Source organism: Mugil cephalus, chromosome 1, assembly GCF_022458985.1.
Source record: "Mugil cephalus isolate CIBA_MC_2020 chromosome 1, CIBA_Mcephalus_1.1, whole genome shotgun sequence".
NCBI lineage: Eukaryota > Metazoa > Chordata > Actinopteri > Mugiliformes > Mugilidae > Mugil > Mugil cephalus.
Genome location: NC_061770.1, coordinates 20,211,955 through 20,238,626, shown reverse-complemented (window position 1 = coordinate 20,238,626; position 26,672 = coordinate 20,211,955). Strand labels below are relative to the sequence as shown.

The 26,672-nt window shown below is 41.7% G+C and overlaps 2 protein-coding genes across 7 annotated transcripts in view; one reads left to right on the top strand and one right to left on the bottom strand.

Annotated features, from left to right (window-relative positions):
- The window catches only part of tp73 (tumor protein p73), a 25,526-nt gene extending 10,012 nt beyond the window's left edge, over positions 1–15,514 (bottom strand). The window contains exons 1-4 of one of the 3 annotated variants that reach the window (XM_047608007.1): positions 15,379–15,514; positions 8,930–9,016; positions 8,362–8,512; positions 3,124–3,372 (exon numbers count right to left, since the gene is read on the bottom strand). In XM_047608007.1, coding sequence (XP_047463963.1) covers positions 3,124–3,372; positions 8,362–8,512; positions 8,930–9,016; positions 15,379–15,410 — 519 coding nt within the window. In that variant the 5' untranslated portion in view covers positions 15,411–15,514. Of the gene's footprint in view, positions 1–3,123; positions 3,373–4,410; positions 5,196–7,066; positions 7,471–8,361; positions 8,513–8,929; positions 9,017–15,378 lie in introns of those variants that run through there. The other 2 variants (XM_047608022.1, XM_047608013.1) reach the window with 2 other exon arrangements.
- Positions 13,502–26,672, top strand: wrap73 (WD repeat containing, antisense to TP73). 4 transcript variants are annotated; one of them, XM_047608034.1, is made up of 13 exons: positions 13,502–13,661; positions 14,216–14,308; positions 14,388–14,540; positions 15,538–15,654; positions 22,146–22,218; positions 23,052–23,155; positions 23,818–23,904; positions 24,303–24,437; positions 25,015–25,092; positions 25,173–25,275; positions 25,358–25,483; positions 25,659–25,850; positions 26,243–26,672. In XM_047608034.1, the coding sequence occupies exons 2-13, from the start codon at positions 14,240–14,242 to the stop codon at positions 26,353–26,355; spliced, it is 1,350 nt and encodes a 449-aa protein (XP_047463990.1). In that variant the 5' UTR covers positions 13,502–13,661; positions 14,216–14,239; the 3' UTR covers positions 26,356–26,672. The 4 variants fall into 4 exon arrangements, with proteins under 4 accessions (XP_047463990.1, XP_047464013.1, XP_047464005.1 ...); XM_047608057.1 differs by lacking the exons at positions 13,502–13,661; positions 14,216–14,308; positions 14,388–14,540; positions 15,538–15,654 and adding exons at positions 20,199–20,378; positions 20,556–20,677; XM_047608049.1 differs by lacking the exons at positions 13,502–13,661; positions 14,216–14,308; positions 14,388–14,540; positions 15,538–15,654 and adding exons at positions 20,199–20,383; positions 20,556–20,677.

The window sequence follows — 26,672 nt, the reverse complement described above, 5'->3', positions numbered from 1 at the left end:
TTGATACTGTACAATGTACACTGTTGTACAAGGTTTGTTAACCCCTTCGTCGCCCTGGGTGACTATGAATGCCCTTGTGTTCACTGTACGAACGAATCTCAATCACGGGAGGTCATTTCAATAGGAATAAATTCATACATTTCTCTTGTGCACTGTCTCAGGGGAAACGCATCTGTGCGTGTGAAAAACCCTCCTCATCAAGTGTGTTTCCCTCGATCCGAAGCTTGGCAGGAAGACCAGAGGTGATGGGGCCGTGGATGATGCGCGGTGAAGGGAAGGGAGGGATGCATCGCGCGGGAACGTGTTGGGACCTGTGTCCTAACGGAGAGAGACTAATAACTGGGAAGAGCAGCTTCTGACAAGCTGCTCTGTAGTGCATGCTCGAGCCTGCAGCCCCAGCGCATCACACTCCTGACACGTAGTGTACGCACACACGCACACACGCACAGCATCAGCTAAAATCTGAGTGTATGGAAAGAGGTCCTATTATTTGACAATGCTGAGGTGTTAGATCTCATTTCCAGCCATGGTGACGCTCGCCTGCATCCAAGCCAAGGAATCATCTTCTAGGAGCAGGAGAGCGGCACAGTTTCAGAGCTATTATCACTAATGCACTGTGTCTTGATTAGACAAGAGGGGGTTACCAGACTAGCTTAACGTGGATTTGGATGGACTTATCGATGTGGAAACACTGTGATGAGGAAAAAAATGAGTCTCTTCTCTTCTCTTCTTTGCAAATCCAACCTTCCGTAAGTCATTAGTTGCCAACTTCAGATGATGGGATTTAATGAGGAATGATTGATGCAACAGGCAGCCACCTTTCTCGTAATCTCTCAAAGCACAATGCATGCCACCCGCTCTTAGTGGGAGACAGATGGATGGGAAGCAGGGCGGCCACACAACTGATTATAGTCAATATGCCCCTATGGCACTCGGCATTCCCCGTTGCCTGAGGCCGCAAAGAACCAGCGAGAAACCACGGTGAGTCAGTCTGGTCCACACAGTCATCCCTTTTTTTCCCCCAAACATGTTCAAACCTGGATATTTAACTGAATCCAGCATAAATACTCACACCCATATGTACATGCACATTAGACACACACACACAAATCCTCATGCAGCCCTAATGTAATCTTTGGGCAATTCCCTTCCCATTCGAACAAACATGTTCATTCTGAGCGGCATGACCGTAATTTCTCATCCTTTCGCGTCTAACACTTCCAAATCGTCCCGCCGACAAGACTTGAGCCCTCAAAAAACATTTTGCGTAGTCTGGCCAGCATTTATGCACACGTGGTTTTCTAATACCCAAGTTAACTGCAGTTTTTTGTCTTTTAATTTTACCTGCATTTACAAGATAGCACAAGATCCTACATTATTTTTTTTTTTAGTGTTTTTTACTCATAAATCAGGTTTTTCATGCTACTGATCATAAATCACTTAAATGTAATTGTGCCCTCTTAGACTCAGGCACCCAAGAAAAAACAAAAAACAAAAAACGAAGCATTACCACAAACTCCATAAATGCTCTGAGCAATCACCCGTTCTCCCCCTCACGCTCCTTCTAATCCATCCGGTTTAATGGTAGCAGAGGCATCTAAATAATCACAGGTTTCCTCACAATCCCTTTTCTGCTGCCTCATTATCTGTATCGTGAGTCGTGCGACAGTCAAGCACTCCTTCACTTCTACTCCAGTGGTAATGCCAAAAAAAAAGTGATACGAACAAATAGATAACGTGAAAAATCATGCGTGCAAGTCGAAGGCAGAAATAAAGAAAATTAAAAACAAAAAAAAGAAAGAAAAAAATAGAGAGAAGATCTTTTAAATTCAAAGTAGCTGATCTTGATCTTGGCTGTAAACTAATGGGACGTCCTGGAGGATACATCAGAAAGTTTAAGTGGAATTGACTTAGACTTAGGCAGACTTTAGTGATCCACGAGGGAAATTACTTGGTCACAGTAGCTTAGTTGCACATAAAATTATAACACTGAATAAAATAACCCTGTTTGTCGTACTTTAGGTATGTCATTTCGTTGCAGTAACTGCTTTGAGGAACTGTAACTGATATCCGACCTATGTTTTCCTGAGTGGGAGAGCGGAAGTGGGACAAAGGAGATGATGGACACATTCTAGGAGAGGACAGGGAGAAACTTTAGGCGCCAGAGGTGACAGCCTTGAGTGTGTCCTAAGAAGGAAAGGAAGACAGACACAGAAAGAAAGAAAGGCTGCAGGTCAAAGACCACCGCTCTAATGTCCAGAGGGGGGGGATCTCCTTACATCACCGAGGGCTGAGTAAAGGGGCTCACCACGCATGGTTACTCCCAGCAAACAAAGCCGCCCGCGGAGGAGCTTATTCCATCACGGACGCGCAGTGAGGGAAGAGCAGTTTGTCTCTTGTTTCCCTTGTTTCAGGGAGGTCAACTGTGTGACAGTCGGAGGTGACACCTTTTCCAGCGGGAGATTTCTCATCGGGTCATGGCGAATTATGCAGCTCCCATTTCACCTGTCTCTCAACACCGTCACATGCTACGCAAAGTTTTCCGCGTCAGATCCTTAAGTAAATTCTGTAAATGTCATGAAGCGTGTTCGGAAATGGACGAGAAGAAATCTGTGCCCATGAAATGACAATAACTGTGTTTGACAAACTGGTTCATCCGAAATTCCTAGATTACACATTAACCAGAACAACACCTGAAACTAATACTGAATCGTGTGCTTGAAAGACAGTGTTTTTGTTTTGTCAAGTAGTGGGTTTACTTAGAGGGGAAAAGCCTCCAAAAAGCTGGCGCTGACCAAACTTCCTTTGTTGCATTCATCACGCACATTTAACTAAAAGAGGTGAAACAAGATGAATCACTGAATGTTAGTACTACTTTCGTTTGTACGCTGCACGCCTGCACATGTGCTGGCTTGAGTCAGTGTGTATGAAAGAGTGTCTTTGTGTGTGTGCATGCGTGTGTGTGTGTGTGTGTGTGCTTTTATGCGTGCAAGGTGGTAACTTACAAACATGGATAGTTTGAAAGATAGGAAATAAAAAGACTACTTGCACACACACACACACACACGCACACACACAAATGCACTCGTCGCTGGCCAAAGCCACGAAAGTGAGTGTACTCACGGTCCATGTGGCTGACTTGGCGGTGCTGGACTGCTGGAAGGACACCTGGAAGGCGTGCGGCCCGGGGTAGTCGGTGTTGGAAGGGATGGCCGGGGCAGGCGACAGGCCCTCAAAGGTGGAATTGGGCTGGGAGTAGGGCGAGGGGGTGGGCACGGCCGACGAAGAGGCGTTCTCTGAGCTGTAGGGGCTGGCGGACGTCGCGCGGCTCCCCAGGCTCTCCATGCTGCTGCTCAGCAAGTTGTACTGGGACTGGGGAGAAGGGAAGAGGGAGGAAAATGAGCGAGGTGAAGACGGAGGGAGGAGGAGAGAGGAGGAGGGAGGACACAGGTAGAGGTGCCAGAGAGACAGGGGCTCGGAGGCTTAAACGTAGGTCGGGTTGCACTGAGAAGGGAGTGCTGTGTGTGTGTGTGTGTGTGTGTGTGTGTGTGTGTGTGTGTGTGTGTGTGTGTGTGTGTGTGTGTGTGTGTGTGTGTGTGTGTGTGTGTGTGTGTGTGAGATGCTGCGTGAGTGTGGGTGCACGCCTAACTGTCTTGTCCACGATCGATGCTGGACATATTTCGTGTGATGTGTTTGAAAACTGACAATCTTCACAAGTTGCAGGGCAACTGGTTGCCTCTGTGTGTGAGTGAGTGAGTGGCAGTTGAAGTGAAGACCCCTGCACGGTAGCGTCCCCGGGGCTGTTTGGGGCAAGATGTCAAACAGACATAATCTGTGCTCTGCCTAATTGCCTGCCATTCTCGTTTTTTTTTTTTTTTTTCCTCCCCCTGTTCGAGGAGAGGAAAGATTTGAAGCACCGGAGTTGAGTGCGATTGACACACTTGTCAAAGTTAATGTTTTCTGTGAGGCCGATGCACATAGCAGCAAACAAACTCGAGAGCCGCTGTGGAAGGAAATGCTCATTATTTATTTTTGGTGATTAACCGCAGCACTTTATGTACAGAAACACACACAAAAAAAAGCCAGAAAACAACAGCAGCAGCAGCTAAAGTCCACTTGTCCACACTCAGCTCATTAACTTTATTTGTAACTTTCCAACCAATGAAACACCAGTTGATTCAGACTGAACATGATAAACTGACCAACATGTAACATGTGAAATAATCTCCATTAATAAGAGGAATAGAAAAAATGTATTTCCAGATTTATACCGGCTGCAAGAGACTAAATAAACCCCATCGGTGTCAAGTAATTAACTCTGATGCAAGTTTCACACTGAAGTAGCCACTTCACACACACACACACACACATCCAATAACACAGCGGAGCAGACAAAAACAAAGTCTTTACCTTCTTCTTCACGTAGTACATCCTCTAGTGTTTAAGTCTCATCTGTCTAATCCTCAGTCAGTCAGACGTCCAAACACAGCAAAGCAAAGAGAGCGCAGGACCATAGCCAAACCACAGAGTTCAAGCAAGGTGTGCATCAGTGGACGCAGCGCAACCTCGCACACGCAGACACATGTAACGCCAGGACCGGGCAGAAAGGAAAGGTGAGGACTGGTGTGGAGAGAGAGGAGCGAAAGACTGACACGAAGGGAGCAGAAGCAGAGAGGGAAAGAGGGATGGGAACCCAAAAAATGGTACGACATTCTAATTACGGCATGCCCGGACATAGACGGCAATGCCGGGGCGCATGTACACACACGCTCCAAAACACCTTGTGAAGGCCTGCACTAAGTAAACACTGTCTGGTCTGACTGAAGAGTGAGACAGACAGATAGAGAGAAAGAGAGAAAGAGGCAAGAAGGAAAACACACGAAAGGACAAGAGTTCAAGGGTCGGTCCCTCCCCAGCCCTTCCAGTAGGATTTATCAATAGGGCAATAAATCAGCAGCTGGAACTAAACATCCTCAGAAACACAGACTTTTGAAAACTTTGAAAGGTTTGAAATAAATCAGCAATATTAGATATAAAACAGCATCATTGGGGTGATTTTTTTTTCCTTTTTGCTCATAATTAAAATTCCACCTAAAAACATACAGACTACTCCACATCTGATTTAGGCTTTTATCTTCATGTTCATATGCAATATTATTAAATCCCAAATGGATTCATTTTAACTAGAGATTCCTCCACCTCAGCTCTGGTCTGTGTATTAAATTTCAGATGCTAACGTGTAACGCCAGGGTCATTATAATTAATTAAAGTGAAAAACTAGGTGAGAAAAAGAAAATTAACTAGACTTTAGAAAAAAAATGAAAGGGATCATGTACTTAATTTATTAAAATTAAATAAATAAAAAATAGGAGGAATACACTTAATGAAACAGAGAATCGAGAAAAGTAAGTAAATTGTAAAGTAAAACGAAATATTTTAAAATATTTTTAAATAAGGAAAATAAAGACTGAAACTGGTGAACCCACTCCGGAAAAGATAAAAATGAAAACAAAACACACAGAACATACATAACTGGAATAGCTCTGAAAAAGTTGCACAAGGATGTGTAAACCCCATGTGTGCACTTTAAAGCAAAGGTCCAGGTCAACGTCCAAGACTTAATGCAAACTATGTAGGTTAAATGAGGATGCGCGCATGCGCTGGTGTGTGGATCCATACGTTGACTCTACCTCAGATGCACCCTTGCATTTTACTCAGAATACATCTGGGTTCGGGAAAACCTATGTCACAATTGCTACTTTACTAGACATTAAAACATTTCCCCACTAAGGTATATCACAAAATGTTTCATGTTCGGTGGAAGAATTAAATCACTATCACCGAAATAATTTACCCACATTAAATCTAAAATAATATGACAGTCAGCATCAAGGCTGACGTGCTCTGATGTTCGTTTTCTGGTGGACGGTGCATGAAAGACTTATTGTGACCCCTCCCTAGTATCTGACAGTTTACTACCTTTGAAATCTTCCTCGAACAGGTATTATCAAAGGGGCTTTTCAGACACAAGAGAGGCCCAGGTGTATGCATCTACAAGAGAAAACGCTTGACACACACACACACACACACATTGTCACACAGACACTCGCAGGTGTGCTCGGTCTCAATGCCTAAACTCAATCCGCAACAAGTTGAAACAGAGCTAAAGCCTCTGCTCCAGTGTGTGAGCAAACGTGTGTGTGTGTGTATGTGTGTTTACTGTGTGTACTGTCTATATGTGTTTACGCTTCCACTCCTGGTAGCATTTGATGTCCCCTATGGGCAGCCATCGTGGTAGCTGCCACTCACAGACAAGCTTTTAAAGCCATTTAGAAACCTAGATAAGCCAGCCGCGGCAACCTCCACTTGTCAAGATGAGTGATAATAGACTTGTAGCTGAAGAGAATATGTGACATGTTTTCTTAGAAGTGTCACTTTAAACACAGCTAACAGCTAGCGCGGCCCACCCCCCGTATGAAAAGTGGAGCATGTCTAAACGACTTCAGCTATGTTGAACGGAGCTGAGGATGAGGGGAGGTAAGAGGCGGAGTGACGTGTACGGAGGTTGCCCCCTGTTGGGAATACTTGGCAAAGTGCAGTAACTGCATATACTGCAGCTCATTCTCGAGCCAAGGTATACAGGAGGAATATTTGGATTTCATGGATTTGAAGTTAAAACAAATCAAATATTTAATGATTAAAGTCAGACAAGTCGGTCGGACAGTTCAGCAAGTTCGAATCAACATCGTGTGGTACGATGAGCGTGCATCACCTGAGAGGCCTGCTTCTGATTCCTCATGCGAATGAATTGATAAAACTTCTGAGGTTTCACCAGGACACTCACTAAACTGTTCTGAATCATGAGCATGCAAGTTTATATTGACAAGACCACGGTGGCAGCAAGCACGACTCTCAAACAGCGCAAACATCAGTCATGAGCATATTCGCTCATTTAAAAACTGTAAAACCATAAAAAAAAAAAAAATACACTATCAGACCACAACGCCGCAATGTTCAAACAATCTGAATGTGCCAGAGCATTAAAGGTTCACGGCTGTTCACTTACCACATCACACAGCATCTTAAGGCTCCTGAATTATTTCTGTGACACCTCTGCATCTCGTCGGACTCACACTCCGCTGTAAGAGCTGAGCTCTCTGTGGCCAGGTGATCCCGCCGTGGAGGAGGAGGAGGAGGACATGATGGAGGACACCGAAGACGTCCCGCCTCTCCTCTCCTCCACTTGTTCCCCTTGCTCGACTGGTGGGCCTTCCCTACTCCTCTCGCATCTAACAACAAACCTTGACTCCACCTCTTTTTTTCTTTTCTTTTTTTTTTAAAACTGATATGACTATTCATTAACCAGCCGGGCAGGCCCAGGCTTGTCCAATTAAAGATTAGATCTGACCAATGCTCCCAACAGGAAAGGGAAGGAAGCATAGGTGTGGTTGATAGAGAGGGACCTACCGTACCTCTGTGAAAGACAAAGGTAGATAGATGGACGCTGTGGTTGTGAGATGACGTGAGGGGAAATTTGCTATAAATTGTTATAAATACTTTCCTTTACTTTCTGTGGGTGCGGAGTTCAGCAGGTGCCTACACCTGTTAACATATGTGCGTGCTTGTTAATGCACGGGTACAGCCCAGATGGCTCTGCAGCGGAGCAGCAAGGGGTCTAGGCTTGGGATTTAATGAGTACTCCCCCAACACACACACACACACACACACCAACACCACCACTTCACAGTCCCCACAGACCGCTCAGCAGGGATATAGAGCGAGGGAAAGAGCTGCAGAGGAGAGGGAAACTACGAGAGGGAATCTCCTTTACAACTGGAGGGAAAAAGCAGGAAGATGCAAAAAAAAAAAAAAGACTGAAAAAGAACCCTGTGTGTGTGTGTGTGTGTGTGTGTGCCTGTGTGTGTGTGTGTGATCTCAACACAAGCGAAGCAAGACAACACTTTCATTGATTTGACAGCATGTGATGCAAATAAGCACAACAACAATCACAATCCCCCACAGAAACGTACGGCAAATTTGCACAAATGAAATTAGAACTATTTGTCTGTCTGTCTAACGCACAAACAAACAACAGGAAGCAAAGACAACTCCAAAAATCACAAAGCATTAAATAAAAAAAACAAGCGTGTCCCAGGTTCATCATCATTTTCACTGCTGGCTGCACTTTTGTGCATTTGCTGTTTTCTCATTTCTTTACTGTACTGTTCTTTGCTCTTTTTGTGTGGGTTTTCTTGCGCTGCAGTGCGCTGAGCTCTCCTAGTGAAGAAACCAACCCTCAACTTCTCGGAAGGAAAAACCAAACATTTGACCGCAGCTTGAAACGTGAGCTCGTGTTCCTACCATCACATTGTCGTTCATGTCTCTCATGTGGTAGACGTCCATGGAGACCTCTGCCGTGTTGCAGTGGTTCCCCGGGGTGCTGGTCGAAGGCACTGGGTGATCACCTGGCTGGCTGCTTGGGGGGAGCTCGAAATAGGTGCTGTCTGGCTCTCTGTGAACGCACGATGACACGGGTACAAGCTGATCAGAGACGGGTGAGCGTGTCTTTAGCAGGGAGCCAGATGTGCAAAGGAAGAGACTACTGATATCTCGATAGTTTAAAATAAAAGACAATAGAGGTTGTAGAAGTTAAAGTATACTTTAGGATATTTTATTACAGAATAAACTGTTATTTACACCCCTAATATGACCACCAAAACAAAACACCTTGTAAAAAACTACAGCGAAATGACCTAGTTCCTTATGTATAAACCATCTAATGAAAAGTCTTACATTAGTTCATGTGTTTGCAGAAAATCCCGTCAAAGTCTTGTCATTTCATTCCAAATTTTTTATCCAGTATAAATGAAAGATTTTCCTCCTATGCTAGACTGCTGGTATTAAAATTAGCCCATGAAATAAGACTCACAGGGAGCTCCACAGGTGCTCGAAGGTGCCTCCCTCAGTGGACTGGGACATCTTAGAGGACGGGTAGTCTGGTGAGGGACAGATCACTCTGCGGAGCACACACAAAGAACATTTCTGAATCTTTGTCATTTAAAATGAGAGACAAAAATTAATTAGCTAATTGAATAAAGGCAGAGGCTTGACATGTTTTTTTTTTTTTCAAAAACAAAAAAACCAAACTACTATGTAAGATAAGAGACAAGCCTTTATTGTAACTGTATAAGAGTAAGATAAGATAACGTTTTATAGAGCCCCGAGGGTAAATGTACAGCGGCATGACAAGAACAGCAAAAAGTTATTATGGCTACAAATGTATTTACAGTTGCTGTACCAAGCTTAAGTTATTTGGCAAAAAGCCATTGATGAATATCACGAATAATGACAAACTCCAATTGGAGTATTGCTTTTAAAAACAAATGTGGATGTACTTGAGAAAAGATCACAATAACTGCACAGAATCAAATGTTAAAATGATAAATAAATATAGCTACTCAGCTATAAACAGACATATTTTCCAGTGGATTTTTTTTTTTTTTACAACTAGAGTGCTGCATCTGAATTTACAGTCAAATATTCAATCAATAAAAAAAGGCCAGATCACATATTAGAAGAAGTCAATCAATTATATAAAACATGCCAATATGTAAAAAAAAATATATGAATAATATCGTATAAAGCAATAATAATAAGTAAGTGAAATATTGCACTGAGGCTGCAGAGCAAGATTTTGATTTGTATTCAAGCTCCCAAATCCTCAACCAGAGGGAATAAGAAAAAAAAACTTCTGGATTAATTAGTCCATACATAGTCACTTAGTATAGTCTGCTTTCTGAATAAAAAATAAATAAAATAAAAAAATAGGGGAACTAGTTCCAAACACACACACACATTCAGCCAGGTGTGATCACACTAATGTAGTCCCAGCGAGGTGGTGCAGTATCAGGGGGCCTGCGTGCCCGGGCCTGCCCGACTCATCACCGTCTCACTCCGAGGGGAAGCTTCTCCTCCTCCTCAGATTCTGAGCATATCGTGCGTCTCTGTAAATAACACCTACGCTACAATTCTAAGATGGGTTCAGACATTATGGAGTTTCCGCAGCGAATGGAGTAGATGTGGACTATTTAACCTCTGCAGAATTGACTTCACCCAGATGCAGAGAACTCGGTGTCTTATTTTGGCAGAGCAGACGATGATGCTGAGGATGAAGACACGCTCGTCAAGTTTTAGAAAATGTACTCCCCAAGGCCACATCCGCGCACATTTGTAGGCCTAAAGTGTAAAATAATCCGAGTTGTCAAATAAATCCGCGTTGCGGACCTACCGCGGACAAAGAGATGTCTTGAGTTTTCATTTTCTCTCCAGTTTGATAGTGCTGAGGATCGCATCCAATGCAAAACTCTCTCGGGCATATTTGTTCCTACTCAAGTTTGTTGTATACACAGTTGCGCACCACAGAAGCGTCTCATCTCCCTAGTAACCCCTCTGCAGGACTGCGCAAGCAAAAACACACACACACACACACACACACACACACACACACACACAAAAAAACTGTGGCAAAGGTGCATGCTGAAAGATGCAGGCTGCAACAAACAGATGCAAACCCTTAATGGTTATAGTGCGGCTGCAGATTGGTGGATTTCAAAATCCACGCAGCCCAAAGTGAGTCAGGTTAAGTTCAACCTGTACTGTAACCTTATCTCGACATAACACGGGCCGTTTCACTTTGGTCTGAGTCGATTGGAGATATGCAGCTCAGTAAACATCTCAAGTGATGTCATGGCTGCTGAACAAAGGCTGTTTTTTCCTCTTCTTCAAATCGACCCCGTGGTCGTAGATGAACATTCAATCTTGTTTAATAAACTTAAGTTTCAATGCACATGATTCATTTCACTTCACATAATAAGCCCGGGCTTTGCTGCATGTTAAAGCGGCCCACAGTCACTCACGAGCACTCGCGGCCACACATTTGGAGTTTGCGCAGCAGATGTGTGGCTGCAGTTTCGCGCTGCTCTCGACGCGCCTGCCGCCGCTGAACGCAGCTCCCGTTCCCAGCTACTCCCTCAGCGCCGCGTCGTCAGATCCCAGGTCAGCTTTGTGTGTTTGCTCTGGGGATCTGACGAAGTGTCACTGCAGGGCGAGCAGCAGAAAATGGGGTGCAGGAAGAACTCTCTTACGCACTTTGTGCAGCTTAATTGGGATCCCACCAGGAGACAGACCTCTTTATTTGCTTAGCCCGCGTCACGGGGAAGAAGCACACTTTTTTTTTTTATTTAATAAAGGCAGAACTTATGGGTTCATTTCAGGCGTGTTATGTCCTCATATATTAAAAGACGCAACCGTAAAAGTCATGCGGCTTTTTCTCAAATCAAACAATCACAACGCGTTTAATAGTTGATATGCACATAAACTAGACAGAGGATTAGACATGACATCGAATTTAAACCAAAATATGATACTTTGTGGTATATTCGTCGATAAGCGTTTGGGGGAAAATATCGATTGAAACCTGTCCTGGATTAAAAACATTTGTTCCTAGATGATTTAAATATAAAAGTTTTAATAATGACTGAGATCGTGTGTTATTTCTACGAAGAACGGCCTCTGCTGGCTCATCGTCACACCCTCCGCTTCTACATTTGACATGGTGCGTCTGTGATATTCACCTGTCTCTATTTGGTGTCTCCACTCCCGGGTTACAGCGCCATGACAACAGGCATACATGCACACTGGCTTCCCATGGGCCACTTTATGCAATAAATACACGGTCCCAGCTGAGGAGAAATTAATTTTAAAATAGTTTATAGATTTTATCCCCCTTATAGGCCCGAGTGAAATAGTTCATTTGAGAATTCAAAGAGTGGTCGACGCCAGTGTATCTGGTTCTCGCTCGACATTTCTTCTAGAAATCTCCACAGTGAAATTTATTAAAAATAATACCAATATATAAAAAAATAAGTGTCTAAGTATCATTTTTATATACACGACTTAGCTTTTCATAAATGTTAATGAAAATGGGGAAAATAATGATACTGAGCTACATTTAAAATAATAATAATGAGAGATTTGGACTAAATTTTCTAAATAGATAGGCTACCACAGTGCGTATGTCTACTACTATTTATAGGGCCTAAGTTTACATTTAAAATGATTATCTTTCTTTATAATAATGTCTGCATTAACTATAGACGCACAAATATGAAACACAACTGATAATAACAAACCATTACCAAAACTATAATCAGTAGCAACTGCTAGGTAACAATAATACATTTTTAAAAGACTGACATTTTTTTTTTTTTTTTTGTCAGCAGGCTTGTTTTATAGCATTGTTTACTCTAGCCCATATTTTGCGAAATAAATGCTGATAAAAACAGGCCTGGGAATGACTGGAAAAACAGCATATTACAAACATAGACGTACCTGAAGGTTACTCTTATTCCAATCCAAACACGCAGGAATAATGTTGCGCCGAGCACCTGTCTGTTTATTATCGAACATGCCAAGCGAGTGACCCTCCATACAAAATAAAAAAAAAAAAAAATAGAAACAAGAAAAAATAAATAAATCGACCGACTTTAGGTGTGATAGCAGTTGCTGGAGGTGATTGACTTTTCGAAGAAGCAAAATTGACCGCGAGGAAACAAGGGGAAATCTGATTTGCATGCAGTTCAGACAAGTGTGAGCCTTGCTGAGGGAGACCGAGGAGGAGGTGAAGCGTTTTTTGCGCTGGGAGAAGCAGGGAGGCGGTAGACAGCGCGGTTTGGCCGCACACAAGCGGGAAACCAGAAAAAAAAATATTGGGGGATGTAAACACGAATTAAATTGTTGTGTATTTAAACTTCAAATCAGGTTTGTGTGAGTACAAACTATTCTATTAAACGATTAAGGATTAACTCTTTATGTTGGAACTAGCTATATATGGTAACTTCAGCACACATTTTAAATTTCATCCCTGTAGCTCTCAGTGAGGTTTATAAGCATGTGGGTTTCACTCAGCCAATCAGAGAAGATCAAGGAAACATTCTCAGACCTAATCCCTGTCAAATATAGTCTGTAAAGGCCAGCTCTGTATGATAACTGATTTATAAGGTACCATGAAGATGTGTCCTAACGTTGTCTAACGTGATAATGTGTATGTTGACAAGTGCCTGAATCAGCACTTATATTTTGATGGTCTTAATACTTGTTTACATGTGCTTGCCACTTAGCGGCAAGGAACCATATATGGCAAATTCGCTAATCTCGTAAAATCGGGGGGTTGAAATTTTGAATTTCCAAGTATTTCAATAAGTGCCATATGAAGGGTAAATAGACAAACAATGGCTGAACTTGACTTTTTAAAAGATATCACAGATATATTCAAAACTTAAAAAAGATTTATTTGTAATGAAAAAATACATCGTTGCTTGTTGGTCTGTATTGATTTTGTACACACGTATACTTTGACACCCAGGGGAGAACAGGCGAAAAAAAATGTAATGAACTACATTTCCCAGAAGGCTAGAGACGCTGTGGGCGGATGCTGATTGGACCGCACCGTTATGTCGTCATCAATTCATACAAACACACACTAGCAACGGCTATCAACAGATTATGCCCTGCAGGTTGTTATGTAGAGGAAAGGAAACTTTTACAAGTTACATGTGGGACTTTTCACTCTTCTGATTTAATCGACAGAACTGACTGAAGAAGTAAGTGTTTCCACTGCTACTGAAGATTAGGACGGCCAGCTAGCTAACGTTATGTCCTATATTAGCGTTGAGCGAGCGAGCTCAACAACAGTTTGCCAGCTAACTCAGGAGTTAGCGTATAACGCTTACTTCTTTATCTCTTTCGGTTAAGTTTTTGCAATGGGCAATTGATATTAGTGAGTTTAACTTGTTTATTATATCGCTTCATTTTGCTCCTGTTGCTTCTTATACTAGCGAGTCAGTTAGCTAGGCTACGTTAGCCACCTGTAGCTCATTCTTCCTGTTAAGTTGTGTCCTAAAAGGTTCTGAATACATTTTTTTTAAGTTTTAACGACTCTTTTATTTTTTAAAATGAAAAACTACATCTTTATCTGAGCCCCAGTATGGACTAAGTCTGTTGTATAAAGGGTATTTATTTGTTGGACTTCTGGTGCCATCACGTGTTAGTATTTGGATACTACATCTGGGGAGTGGAGTTATCTTTGAGCCCAAACTGCCCACATGCCGTGCAGTTAATGGCTGTCTGAATAAGCTTTTGTCATGTTCTTGTACAGGAACAGCAGCTAGGATAAGTTAAAATGAATTTCTCTGAAGTCTTCAAGCAGTCCAATCAACTTTGTAAAGTTTCCCCAGATGGAAAGTACTTGGTGAGTATTGGAGTTGCATGATTTTGCTAATTACATGTGAAATAGGTCTTTCTGATTTTTCTCTGACGGTACTCCTCAGGCCACCTGCGTGCAGTACAGGCTGGTGGTGCGAGATGTGAGCACCTTGCAGATCCTGCAGCTCTACACCTGCCTAGACCAAGTATCCCACATGGACTGGTCGTCCGACTCTCTCTTTATCCTCTGTGCTATGTACAAGAGGGGGCTAGTACAGGTAAGAAAGTGACAGTCATTACTAAGAACAAGCTGCTGGTATTAATAATAGATATTTTTATATATTCTGTGTACTCTTGCTTTTCTTCATGGTGTATCAGCGTAAATTAAGTGCTCAATGAAGTGTTGTCTGGATTTTATTAGTGCAGAACTGATAACGGCAGACAAGCAAAAAGATATTTGGTTTTAATGCCAATCATTCAAGGACCTGCCCCACATTTAGAAATGGATTAATGAAATGCAAAAGTAACATTATCTCTGTGAAACAATTGTTGCGCATCTTAACTTGTAGGGTTTTGAATTTTTGAAAATTATAATAAATTTCACTTTAGTGTTGTGTTTTAGATATGTGCTGTTATGTTATATATTTAGATGGTGTCATCCTTTCTTAGATTATTTAGGATTTAAAGAAATAGCTTTATGAATGCATCCATAAACTTTTTATTTTCTTCTTTATCAATGAGTCACATAGGGTACTTCAGTGTGGGCACTAACTAAATACTTGTTGTTAAGTGTTAAGTTGTTAAGTACGTGTTGTTATTATTATTCCACATTTTGGTCTCACATAGGAGGTAAATGATGCTGAAACCCAGAGGCTGTTGTTTGAAATTAATTTTACTATTTTCCACAACAAAAAAAGATAAGTATATCAGAAGTAACAGCCTTTTCAGCATCAACAACAAATATAACCTACTTTTCATGCTTTTATTATTGTAAGTGACAAAGAGAAATGGCCTTGTATAAAGTTAGTACTGTGGTGAAAAAGCCAATTTGTCATGTTTCAGTTTAGTCAGTTTAGTTGAGTCAGTTTCATGGCCATCATAGCACAAGTAGCTCACCTTTGAAGTGGTATCCAGCGCCAGTCTTTCATGGTTTCTGATGGTTAAGTGGTGCTCTTCAAATTCAGGCTGAGGAAGATAAAAGGTGTGCGTGGCAAGATGTCATCAGCAGTGGTGGATTCTATCAATCTCTTATCTTCTCTCTGTCTTTTTCTTCAGGTGTGGTCTCTTGAACAACCAGACTGGCACTGTAAGATTGACGAGGGCTCAATAGGACTAGTCTCCTCACGCTGGAGTCCAGACGGACGTCACATTCTCAACACCACCGAGTTCCATGTAAGTGTGAAGTCGGTCCGTGCGTGTGTGCGTGCTTTCATGCACATGGAAGTGTGTTTATACATATGCTTGTCTGGTTTCAACTGTTGCTGGCTCGCAAGGAAGGGGGGACCTGAAAATAGCCAGACACCAGAGCCTTTCTTGACTGCCCCTACACCACCCCACCTGCTGCATGTATTCAGCCTGATTTCATAGCTCCCCTCCTGTTAGCGTCCTGTCATACATGGGTCTCAAGTGCCTCCAGAGCATGGTCGCAATGTGTATGTGCCCTTCTGATCTAGGTCTGGTATTTTCTTTGGCAGCAAGTCCTTTTAATATGGTTTCGGTTACTCATGAAAAATATCACAATAGCGAAGTTAAGTGCAGTGAAGGAAAATACAATACGTCTGAACCAGAACCGGAGCAGTGATATAACAAAGTTTTGTACGAAGCTTCTGGAAAGGTGCAGTTGTTTGACCTCGTGATTTTTGAGGCTGTTGCAAATATATTAACCAGATGTCTTCTACTGCTACTGTACATCAGTCAGTATCGTTTTTTATCTAAACATTTATCATAAATTGTTACATTTTGATACAGACCTCATAAATCGGTTTATTAAAAATACACCTTGACCAAGTGGTGATTAGTATAAAGTGGCCTTACTTTTTTACAGCTGGAATACTTTCGAGGACAAACAAGACAGTGTTTCTGAATTAATTCACTCATTTATTTTTTTGTAATAAGTTTTTATTTTGATTTTCTTTGTTACAGGCAGCATGGATTATATTGAATCTAGCATAAGTGAATATACATATGCATATCCCCTGAATGAATTCTTGTCTTGATGCAACATCTGTCTGTAATAAACTAATGTCTATGTCCATTAGAGAAGGCCTGGACTGAAATAGTGAGTTTTTGTGAATTAGAAATATGTAGTACACAGAGCAGTAAAGAACCACTGATCAAAGCCTGGGGTGCACCAGATACAACGGTGGATCAAATCTGGCAATACTGTAATTAGATAAAAAATGTTCCCAGCTTATTTTAGTAAAATATAATTATTGTTCAGTAATGGGGGTGAGTAGTGGAAATTTTGGACACTCTTTATGCATGAGAACAGTACCTGTAGCTGACAGATGTCATCACATTGCCTTAAATACTCTATGTAAAAATGTCGGTGTAAAAAACGCCTCACTTTTTGTGCAGTTCCTAGACGCCCAGACCAATAACAGATGTCTTTGGATCTTTTCTGTGCCCCATAATTCCTGCTTGTATTGCCTCCATACTAAGCATGTGTTGTAATGGGTTAGGAGATACTGTATAACAGCTATCCTCAAGCCATGTCGAGTATGACAGAGGCACCGTGGTGGGTTCTGTCCGTCATGTTGAACCTGATTCCAGGAATCATTTGACAGGTGCTGTGGTCAAACTCACAACTGTGTCTGGTCTGGAGAAGGGTGCGGGGAGTGCAAGTGTCTGTAGCATGACCGCTTTGTGTCTGTCTGCATCTTTTAAAAAAAAAAAAAAAAAAAAAAACTTGGAAAAGAATGCAGTCTGTTTCCCTGAGGAGTTGGGGCATTCGTATAGAGCAGTGCTGCTTAGGTCTGAGCGCAGACTGACTTGGAATCTTATGTTCAAGCACATGTAGGGAAATTCCCAGTGATCAGTATTAATATATACACTCACTAGACAGTTCGTCAGGTGCACTAGTGACAACACATCCATTCTTATGTAACTTAAGTTGATATGTCTGGCATGGAATATTAATTTCATTAAGGTTATGATGTTCAGAATATATTTTGAATAACTGAGAGAAATAATTGAGTTTAACAGCACTACACTACACCCACCAGAATGATCATACAGTTGAATTACCACCTCTGTCATTAATGTTTTGTCAAGATATTTAGTAGCATGTTTTGGTTTTTGTCATAGCAAAGTGGAAGTTTGAGGCTTGGTCCAACATAGCAAGCTGTTTAATGACTCTGGTCATGAATAATGTATAAAAAAAAATGCCTTTTATTGACAGATTTATCTATATGCAGGGTTCGGTTCAGTTCATGAATGTAATCAGTTCACACTTAAATCTGATGTTGGATGCATTTAAAAAATGACGAATAACAAACCAAAATCTGGATCAGAGCAATAAATCTAAATAGAACACCCTATAATGACTACGCTTCATGTAATAAGTCTAACTTTGAAGTCGGACTGAAAATGGAATGAATGGACAAAGAAAGCATTGAGTTCTCTTCATGTAAATCACTTCAATTCAGTCTTTCTTGTAGACAGCCCTGAGAATTCACTGGATCAACTTTTCATTCATATGTAGACCATGAAAGGACTTTTATTGTCTAGCAAACAGTTTCTTTCCTTTCCTTTTATACATATGAACATTTGATATTTTGGTTCACTCCAGTTATAAAACAGGGAAAACCTCTCCCGATACCATAGAAAGGAGACGATACATTTATTGCTCATTACACATTTTAAAAGGCTGATCTCAGACACTGTGTAGCTACGAGTTGTGAGCAGAGCAGCAGCTGCTCTGTGGATGGATATGGTTATTGTTTGGATGCTGCGGTCATGCCATCATTGTTGCGTGCATTAAAAAAAACCCTGCAATTACTCCCTTCTCTCATCACTGGCTAATTTTAAGTAAGAGGTTCGAGTAGTGTTTTCTGAGCATCCTTCTGTAGAAGAGGTTACAAAAGCAATTTAACAAAAGGAAAAGTAGGCACTTGTTATAACATTTCCAAGGCGACCACTGAACTTACCTTCACCCCAACCCAAGATTTCATTAAGGCAGTGCCAGTCGGGTGTTCGTGTCAGGCTTGAATTTCAGCCTCACTCATAAACAGCCTGCTATATTAACTTGTTTAAGAACAGCTGCTCGTGGTGTGGATCATGCCGCTGTGTATGTGTTTGTCTGTAAATCTGCTTAGTTGGCTGTGTATGTGTCTGGCTGTCTTTGTTTTTTTTTCCTTCTTCTTTTTAAACCCAACCAGAAACATCCGACTCACCCAGCATCTTTAAGTCTCTTTGATTTGTAGGAAAGGGACAGTGAGTGTATTGGTCTCTGGTGTTAACATTTTATATGCAGTTAATGGTGCTAACGGAGCTTTTACGGGCAACCGTAGACAGAAAAGTGATGCGTGCCGCTATTCCAGCCAGCTAGGGATTCTGTGATACGTGAAATGCAGCCCTTTAAAGGCTTCGAGGTATGCCAGTTTTTAGCTTCTTTGTTTTTGCACAAGTTAAAAGACAGCTGTCACAGATTTAATGGACAGTCACGTTGCTGAAACTCAGCCTATGTATTACCAGACTCCATGCAAGTCGTCTCCTATTTGAATTCCAATCATTTATCTTAGGACCTCACAAAATGCCACTCACACATCCACATTAATCCTCCTTTACCAACAGAGGGGGGATGAACCGGGGGGTGGAAAAACTCCAGCCAAGGCCGTTGCTGAGCTTGACTTCTCTAATGGTTTTTACATTGTTGGGATCAGATTAGCAGTAGCATTCTTGGCCGGTGCAGTTGGAGCCTCGCTAAAGTGTAGCATTGTTGGCAACGACGCTACCGGGCTAAACTGTAAACGTAGGCAGCTGATTCAGCGCAACACGGGACAATAGCTCAACCATACCTTATGTGGGTTATGAAAGGCTCCAGTTCCTTGGTAGAATCATCAGAGGCTGTAACAGGAGAAATAGTCTATATTAGTTTAGAGATGGCTTTCTATGTGGAATGCCCAAAGTCTAATCCTCTGCTGACAGACAGGCCTACATGCCATCAAAAGCACTTTCCCATTCTCTTGCTCTCGCTTAGGCATGCGAAAAGAATTGCTGATGGATAGGTTTTATTCCAGGTTGCTGTCAGTATATAGTCTACATCTGATCATAGTTATCATATCATGTTGCCCACCAGCGGCCCTGTTGGGAATGTTCCCTAATTCTGTGGTTTTCTTGTTATGGTTACTCGCTAATAGATACTACTGTAAATTGATGTCGTTGTAAAAATGAGCCTCAATTGCTTTGATTGGCAACATCTTAAGAAGATTGTCTTGTCACAACATGGCAAATGAGGTTTATATGTATCAGTTCATACTCTTAAAGGCTTTTACAACCCACAAATTCTGAACATAAATTTGTTGATTCCCGCAATTTTTTTGTATGAATGGACGTCCATCTACATTACAACTCCTAATGTGTGAACCTTACACGTTATTACGACATGAGTGTAACCATAAATAGATATGCCAGACTTTAATTCCGCTTGGTACTGATAATTATTTACACTTATGCTAACCCAGCACCAAACCTTGATGGATAAACAGCAGCTGTTGTAGTACAGTTTTGCCTTTTCACGCCACCCTCAAGTCATTCCCTAGCTGCTGCTCACCTTTGGTGAGGATACTTCATCTAAAGGGTAGCTTTACCAACTAAGGATCTTGTTGCGAGGCACCCCACATGGAAAAGCATTTCCCACCTATTTTCCTCATGCTACTCTTCCTGCAGCCAGTTTAAAGTTACACTGCCTTCGGGTCGTGATCTCCCCGCATCCCCTATGTGGCGGGTTCAAGGCATCTAAGAAGTGTAAGTGTGTTTGTGTTTGAGCAGTGTTGATATCGGTTGCCACGGAGCTACGGCTGAGGGGATGTCCAGGAAGCGTGCACTGAGGTGTTATTACAGGACCTACACAGCTGGATGTCTTGACCAAACAGGAGGATAGACACTTCAGCCCAGTTAGGTGACAGACTCGCCCAGTTCAAATGTCTGTCTGGTCGCTATGATGAAAGCCTCATCACTCCAGCAGCCTTGCACATTCTCAAACGCAAAGCAAAAATACAGCATTATCGGTATGCTTAACCTTTAGATATTGTTTTGAAAATTAATGTGTTGTTATTATTATCTCCATCCAGAATATCTGGCCGTGATGGCGCTCGGAATTTCTCTAAATTTTACTTACAAGATTTTGGGAAAAGAAACTTCAAGTGCTATCATAATGGTGCAATGCCATAGTGTGCCAGGACCGTGGTTTCAGGTACAATTTTTTTTTTGTTCAACCTGTAATTTTTTTTTTCTGTACTTTTCCAAGGTGACCAGTGCAAAAATTAAATACTGCTTTGAGGCTTAATGTGATACATAATTATTAAATACAAAAAAATTATTTTCTTTATTAATGTGTCATCAGTAACAAACACTGCTAGCAATGCGGATGAATACTTTAAACATGACGTTTTTTCACCTTATACTTATGTGAGCAGCTTTCTTTGGACTAAGTCAAACATCATCTTTGAAAACATTTTTCTGCTGCACATGGTCTTTAGGTCTTCTATAGAGTGGATCGCTTTACTGATGTGAAACCTCCCTTGAATCTAAAGTCTTACTTAAATGTGTGAAAACTTAAGCGTTTGACGTCCTTCTAGCAATTTTCACATTGTCCAAAAACAAAAGTTAATTTAATCGATTGTTGACTGAAGCTCTCAGCTATTGAACACGAGTATAATCATCTGAAGGCCAAATATTAAGCTGCAATATTAACCGCATTCTAAGAAGGTCCTCAACTGAGTTTGAATAACTTTTGTCAAGTCACTCAGTGGAATTGAAGCCACAACTCACACTGTGAATACATTAACACCCTGGCGGTTGTGTAGTAGCACAACGCTGTCTAACACTGTCCAAAAGCCTGTCTGGAGCTCCGTTATCTCGAAGGGTTAGATGCAACATATCATGCCCTTCCTGAGGTCAACATATGCTGCAGAGCTGGCAGAGTGCCTTTGTTGGCATGACTCTCGCTGAAGCGACACTGGAGGGTATTTAAGTATCAACACATGTGCTCTCTTTGTCATTCCGACTTGCGGTCAGATAGTTATTCTTTGGCGCTGCTTCCCATTTGTGTGAATACATACAGCATGCTGGCTACACAACGTGTTGCTAATTTGTCACACTTGTAGCAGACGCGTCTAACATTACACCTCAGCTAATAAACAGACCCGTTCCGTTTTCCTGCCATGTGTTGAGATGTTGTTTTGTTTTTTTTGTTTTTTGTTTTTTTCATACGTGCTCACATCTTAATTTACTCAGTGTAACCTCTTTCAGTGCCTGTCAGTGACTGCAACGCTTAAGCTTTCAGTCCCTGTGGAAGTACGCTTATAGACCGCACTCCACACTTGGCCATACCGCGCCATCATTCTAACGACGGGTGGATTTTAAGTCACTGTCTCATATGCCTCACTGAGATTTACCTATTCTAAAACATAAGACAGTCTGTCCACAGTCATTAAAGTACGCAGAGTACCTTCCCAACGTGTGCTGTACTCTGGATCTTCATAGCTGATGGACACATCTTGAGGTGTAGAGGGGTGTTTAGAGACCACTGTTATAGGTTTCTGTCGACATCCAGAACCCATAACACATCTGTCATGCTTTTCTTATCGAATACCACTTCATTATTTCGCACGGCTATAATTCATTCTTTCATTCCCTTCTGTGCTCTGTTGTCTTGACAGCTGAGAGTCACCGTCTGGTCGCTGTGCACCAAAGCCGTTTCCTACATCAAGTATCCCAAAGCATGTCAGAAGGGTAAGTATGGGAATAATACTACGAGCGTATATGTAGATCATGCCAGAGTACCTGAGGACACGGCCAGCAGAGCGCCTTGGCGTGCCCCATGAATCACATGCTGTTCTTTACCTTGTGGCACATAGTTTGGCCACCGAGGATAGGTGCCCAAACTATGGTCCTCTCCGCTGACAGCTGTGCCCCTCTTCAGTAAATGGGGCATGCTCTTCATAACAGACCTGTCAGCAACTAGTGGAAAAATGATTGTCTGTGACTCTCCCCATTTTCCACGCGCAATCCTATGCCTCTCTGTGACCTGTGTATCTACAGAGCTGTCATATAAATAATATGGCCATGATAGTTGCATGCCGCAGACTTGAAGGTGCCAAAGAATCGAAAAATTACGCCGGATGGAATGCATAGCAAGGCACGAGGTTATATATATAGTTATTAACATACAATTGCCTATTGTACTAGCCAACCGTGAGACATGTTTTGAAGATGACAGCGTTGACAAAAGCATTTTTGAGGCTGATCTACTTGAGTTTCTCGGGAACACTGAATAATAGTTGTTGCTAACAATGATACAGTAAAAGCTGATAGTTGATGCAAAGTAGTACACATGTGTAACACATAAAAGCAGCATAAAAAGCCCCACCTACCTGTGGAATAAAATCAATATTTTTTATATATATAAATAATAAAGAAAAATATGTGCACAGTTTAAATTAAAATTAAATTAAAATATCACAGGTAATTTGTTGAAATAATAACTGCCCCGCTTCCTGGATTCTGTTGCAGTCTGTTAGTTTCCTACAAACTATTAATTCTTTCCCACCATCTATCGCCCACAGGTATAGACTTCAGCAGAGATGGATGCTACATGGCTTTGGCTGAACGCCGTGACTGCAAAGACTATGTTAGCATATTTGTATGTGACGACTGGCATTTGCTCAGGGTAAGTACTGCATGTCATCTGATTCTGTTTGACAAGAAACCTACATTTAGAAAACATAAGCAATAATAGACCAAATGATAATGGCTGCCATCCTTTCACCCCGTCCTCTGCAGTTTGCTAATAAAATGGCTCCAGCCCTCTGCGGGTTGGACTCCACACTGCTGTATAGTGTCTGGAACCCTTTAAGCCCTGAAAGTTGCAAGATGGCACTTTCACAGATTGAATTTGTCATCTCCCACAGATGTTAGTCATATGAAGATCTGGGAAATTTCGAGGTCAGGACAAAACACTAAACTCTCGATATTCAAACAGCAACTGAGTATGGCATGATGTTGAAAGAGTTCACTGCAGTCAGAGTGTGATTAACCATTTATGTTTGGGGACGTGGTAGACAGGAGCTGGATTCCCAGAGCCAACAGCATGGAATAGATTATATGGTTCACAGAGAAGATACAGTTATAAAACATGGCCTCTTTTTAAAGAATTTACAGCATGACATAGGAGTCTCAGTGCCTCGTCTATAGTACTGCTACGTCTCCAAATATTATTTCTTTGACACTGTCATTGACCATATAGACACGTAATTAGAAATGTATGTGTGTTTTCTGTTAATGTGAAATCTAAAGTATATTATCCCCTAATGTACTTTTTTTTTTTAACAGCATTTTGAGACTGAGACACAAGACCTGGCTGGATTGGAGTGGTCTCCCAATGGCTGTGTGCTGGCAGTGTGGGACAGCTGTCTAGAGGTTAGTAAGTTGCCTTAAATATGTAGGATACAGTAGTAGAATGAGATACATCATAGCTCAGCATGCAAGGCACACACACAGGGACTGAAACTGTGTGGACCGTAGCCACATGTCTTTCCTGAAGCAGAGTTTATGGCCTGTTGATGTCTTGGATGTGTGTGGCCATAGTTAAAAGAGAAGACGGTGCTTGATAGATGCGCTGAATGTAAATGCACATGTTATAAATACACAAGAGTGTAACAGGATGAGAAAGTGACGTATATACTGCACAACATGCTTTACACTGTAAATAGCACTGATTGGAATAATAATTAAAAAAAAGTCAATACGAGATACCCTAAACCTCAGTGTGAGGTTGCTTAGTAGTATTGTTTTATGTGTGTTTATCCTCTCCACAGTACAAGGTGTTGCTGTATTCTTTGGACGGCCGCTTGCTCTCAACCTACAGTGCCTACGAGTGGTCACTGGGCGTCAAGTCCGTGTCCTGGAGTCCGAGCAGTCAGTTCCTGGCCATTGGCAGCTTTGATGAGAAAGTATGGACAGTCTCTCTTTGCTGATGATTGCTTCTTTCAAACTCCTCAGCTTCAGATTATTTTCCATTTTCATGTTTAACCCTTTCAAGATACAAAATTGTCCACTCACATGATTAACTACAAATTTCTCCTAGTATAAAATAAATATCCAGAAACTTTAACAGTTATAATAATTCTTAGATGTTACTTGATGCCATCATTTATTTATTTATTTTTATTTTTTTTTACCTTCAGTGCTTCCCTGCTATTGAAGTATTTACACAAAATTCCATTGGTACTTGGCATTTCTGCCCCTCTGTCGGCCATCTTGATTTTAAGTGAGACAATACTTTTGAATAGCTGCAGATGAGAAACGTCGGGCTGGTTTCCAGATCAACATATTTTATCTAGTCCCCTCTGGAGCCTCGCACAATTCGATTTACATATGTAGTAACGCTACCTAAGACTGATGTGTGAAATTATTCCCTTTGATGAATGGTTTCAGTAACTTCTGCAAATCCAGAGTATTAGAAGATTTGATTTGTATCCTGAATGCAAATGGATAGATATAAAAGTGACTTTCATACCTTCATGTCAGGTTCGCATCGTCAATCACATCACGTGGAAGAAAATCGCGCAGTTTGAACACCCTTCAACCATCGACAACACAAAAGCTGTGAGTGTTATTCAACCTTCACGATGAGCCTTCCAGACATCGCAGTCATGTTGTTAATTCTCTCCTTGTTGTCTTTCCAGACTGTGTATAAGGAAGTGGAGAGAAGGCCAACGGTCAGCAGTGACGAACTGTCGCTGCACAACGTCACAGTTGGCAGCTCCCTCTTCAATATCCAGAGCAAATGTACGGCAGCTTTCTTTGATTGATATGACGATGGGCGAGTTACCAACGTTGTCTCATCACAAACGGTTGTTGTGTTGTCCAGATGAGATCTGCCCACTGCCCGTCCAGATTCCTGTGGTTAAACCAGACCCAGACCGAGCCAACCCCAAGATTGGCGTCTCTATTGTGGCGTTCAGCTCAGACAGTCGTTATCTAGCCACCAGAAATGGTAAGACTTTGTTGCTCTTGTTATTTATCTTCACGGTGAACCCAGAAACCTATATATGTGTCGGTAGCAACATCAGCTTTTGTGTTAGCCTATTTTTTTGCTCCAGTTCTAGTAGTTCATGGCTTAATAGGCTGAGAGAAGCATAGATGGTGTGTGTTCTCTTCTCTCTCCATAGACAACATGGCCACTGCTGTGTGGGTGTGGGACATGCAGAAGATGAGTCTGGAGGCTGTGCTGGAGCAGACGTCGGGTGTACGCTGCCTTCAGTGGGACCCCAGACGCCCCCGGCTGGCGCTGTGTACAGGCAACACCAAACTCTATCTCTGGTCCCCAGGAGGCTGCGTTTCTGTTCAAGTCCCCACTGAAGGTTTGGACTAGTAGAAGTAATACACAGCTCCACTGTATTGTTTAAACATGTAGGAAATCGTTTTGATGTAAGCATACAACAAGGCAACTCTTGCATCACTGCCAGCAAGACCTCAGATTTAAAGATTATTAAGGCATTAAACACTAAAATGATGTAATAAGATGTTTGATTACAGATCAGATGCCTTGCTGGTTGTTAGGCATGACAAGTGTTAATATTGTTATAGTAGTTAAGTAACAAGTAGTAACAAGTTTGTGGTTTTAGATTTAAATGAGTGTATTTTGCTTAGAAAGCCCTGAAATTAAAACTGGCATAGCATTAAAGGGTTTTTTTTGTTTTTTTTTTTGGTACATACACTGCCTCAACAGTTACCCCTCCTTTTCTCCTGTCAGGTGGTTTTCAGGTCCAGTCCCTAAACTGGCACTGCAGCGGAGAGTCTCTGATCCTGCTCGGGAAGGACCAGCTGTGTTTGTGCTACATGGACACTGACCAGGAAGACAAGTAGCACACACAGAAACACTTTCCTCATGAGTAACTGGATTATTGAACAATCTCGTTTAACTAGACACGCTTGTGCTAAAGTGATGGACCAATGAAAACACTCCGTTAAGGTTGCTTACCAGGCGTTTAAAGTTCTCAGTGCAGGTTACTGGGACGTTCTTTTCCTTGTTAAAACTCTTTTTGAGACTCAACCTGAAGCACTAGTTGCAAACACTGTGAGAATGTAAATATTTACAAAACTTTAGAGATCTCAATGTACTTTTAGTGTCACTATTTTGTATGAAACTATAATTATTTTGAATAAAATTTTGTTATAAATAA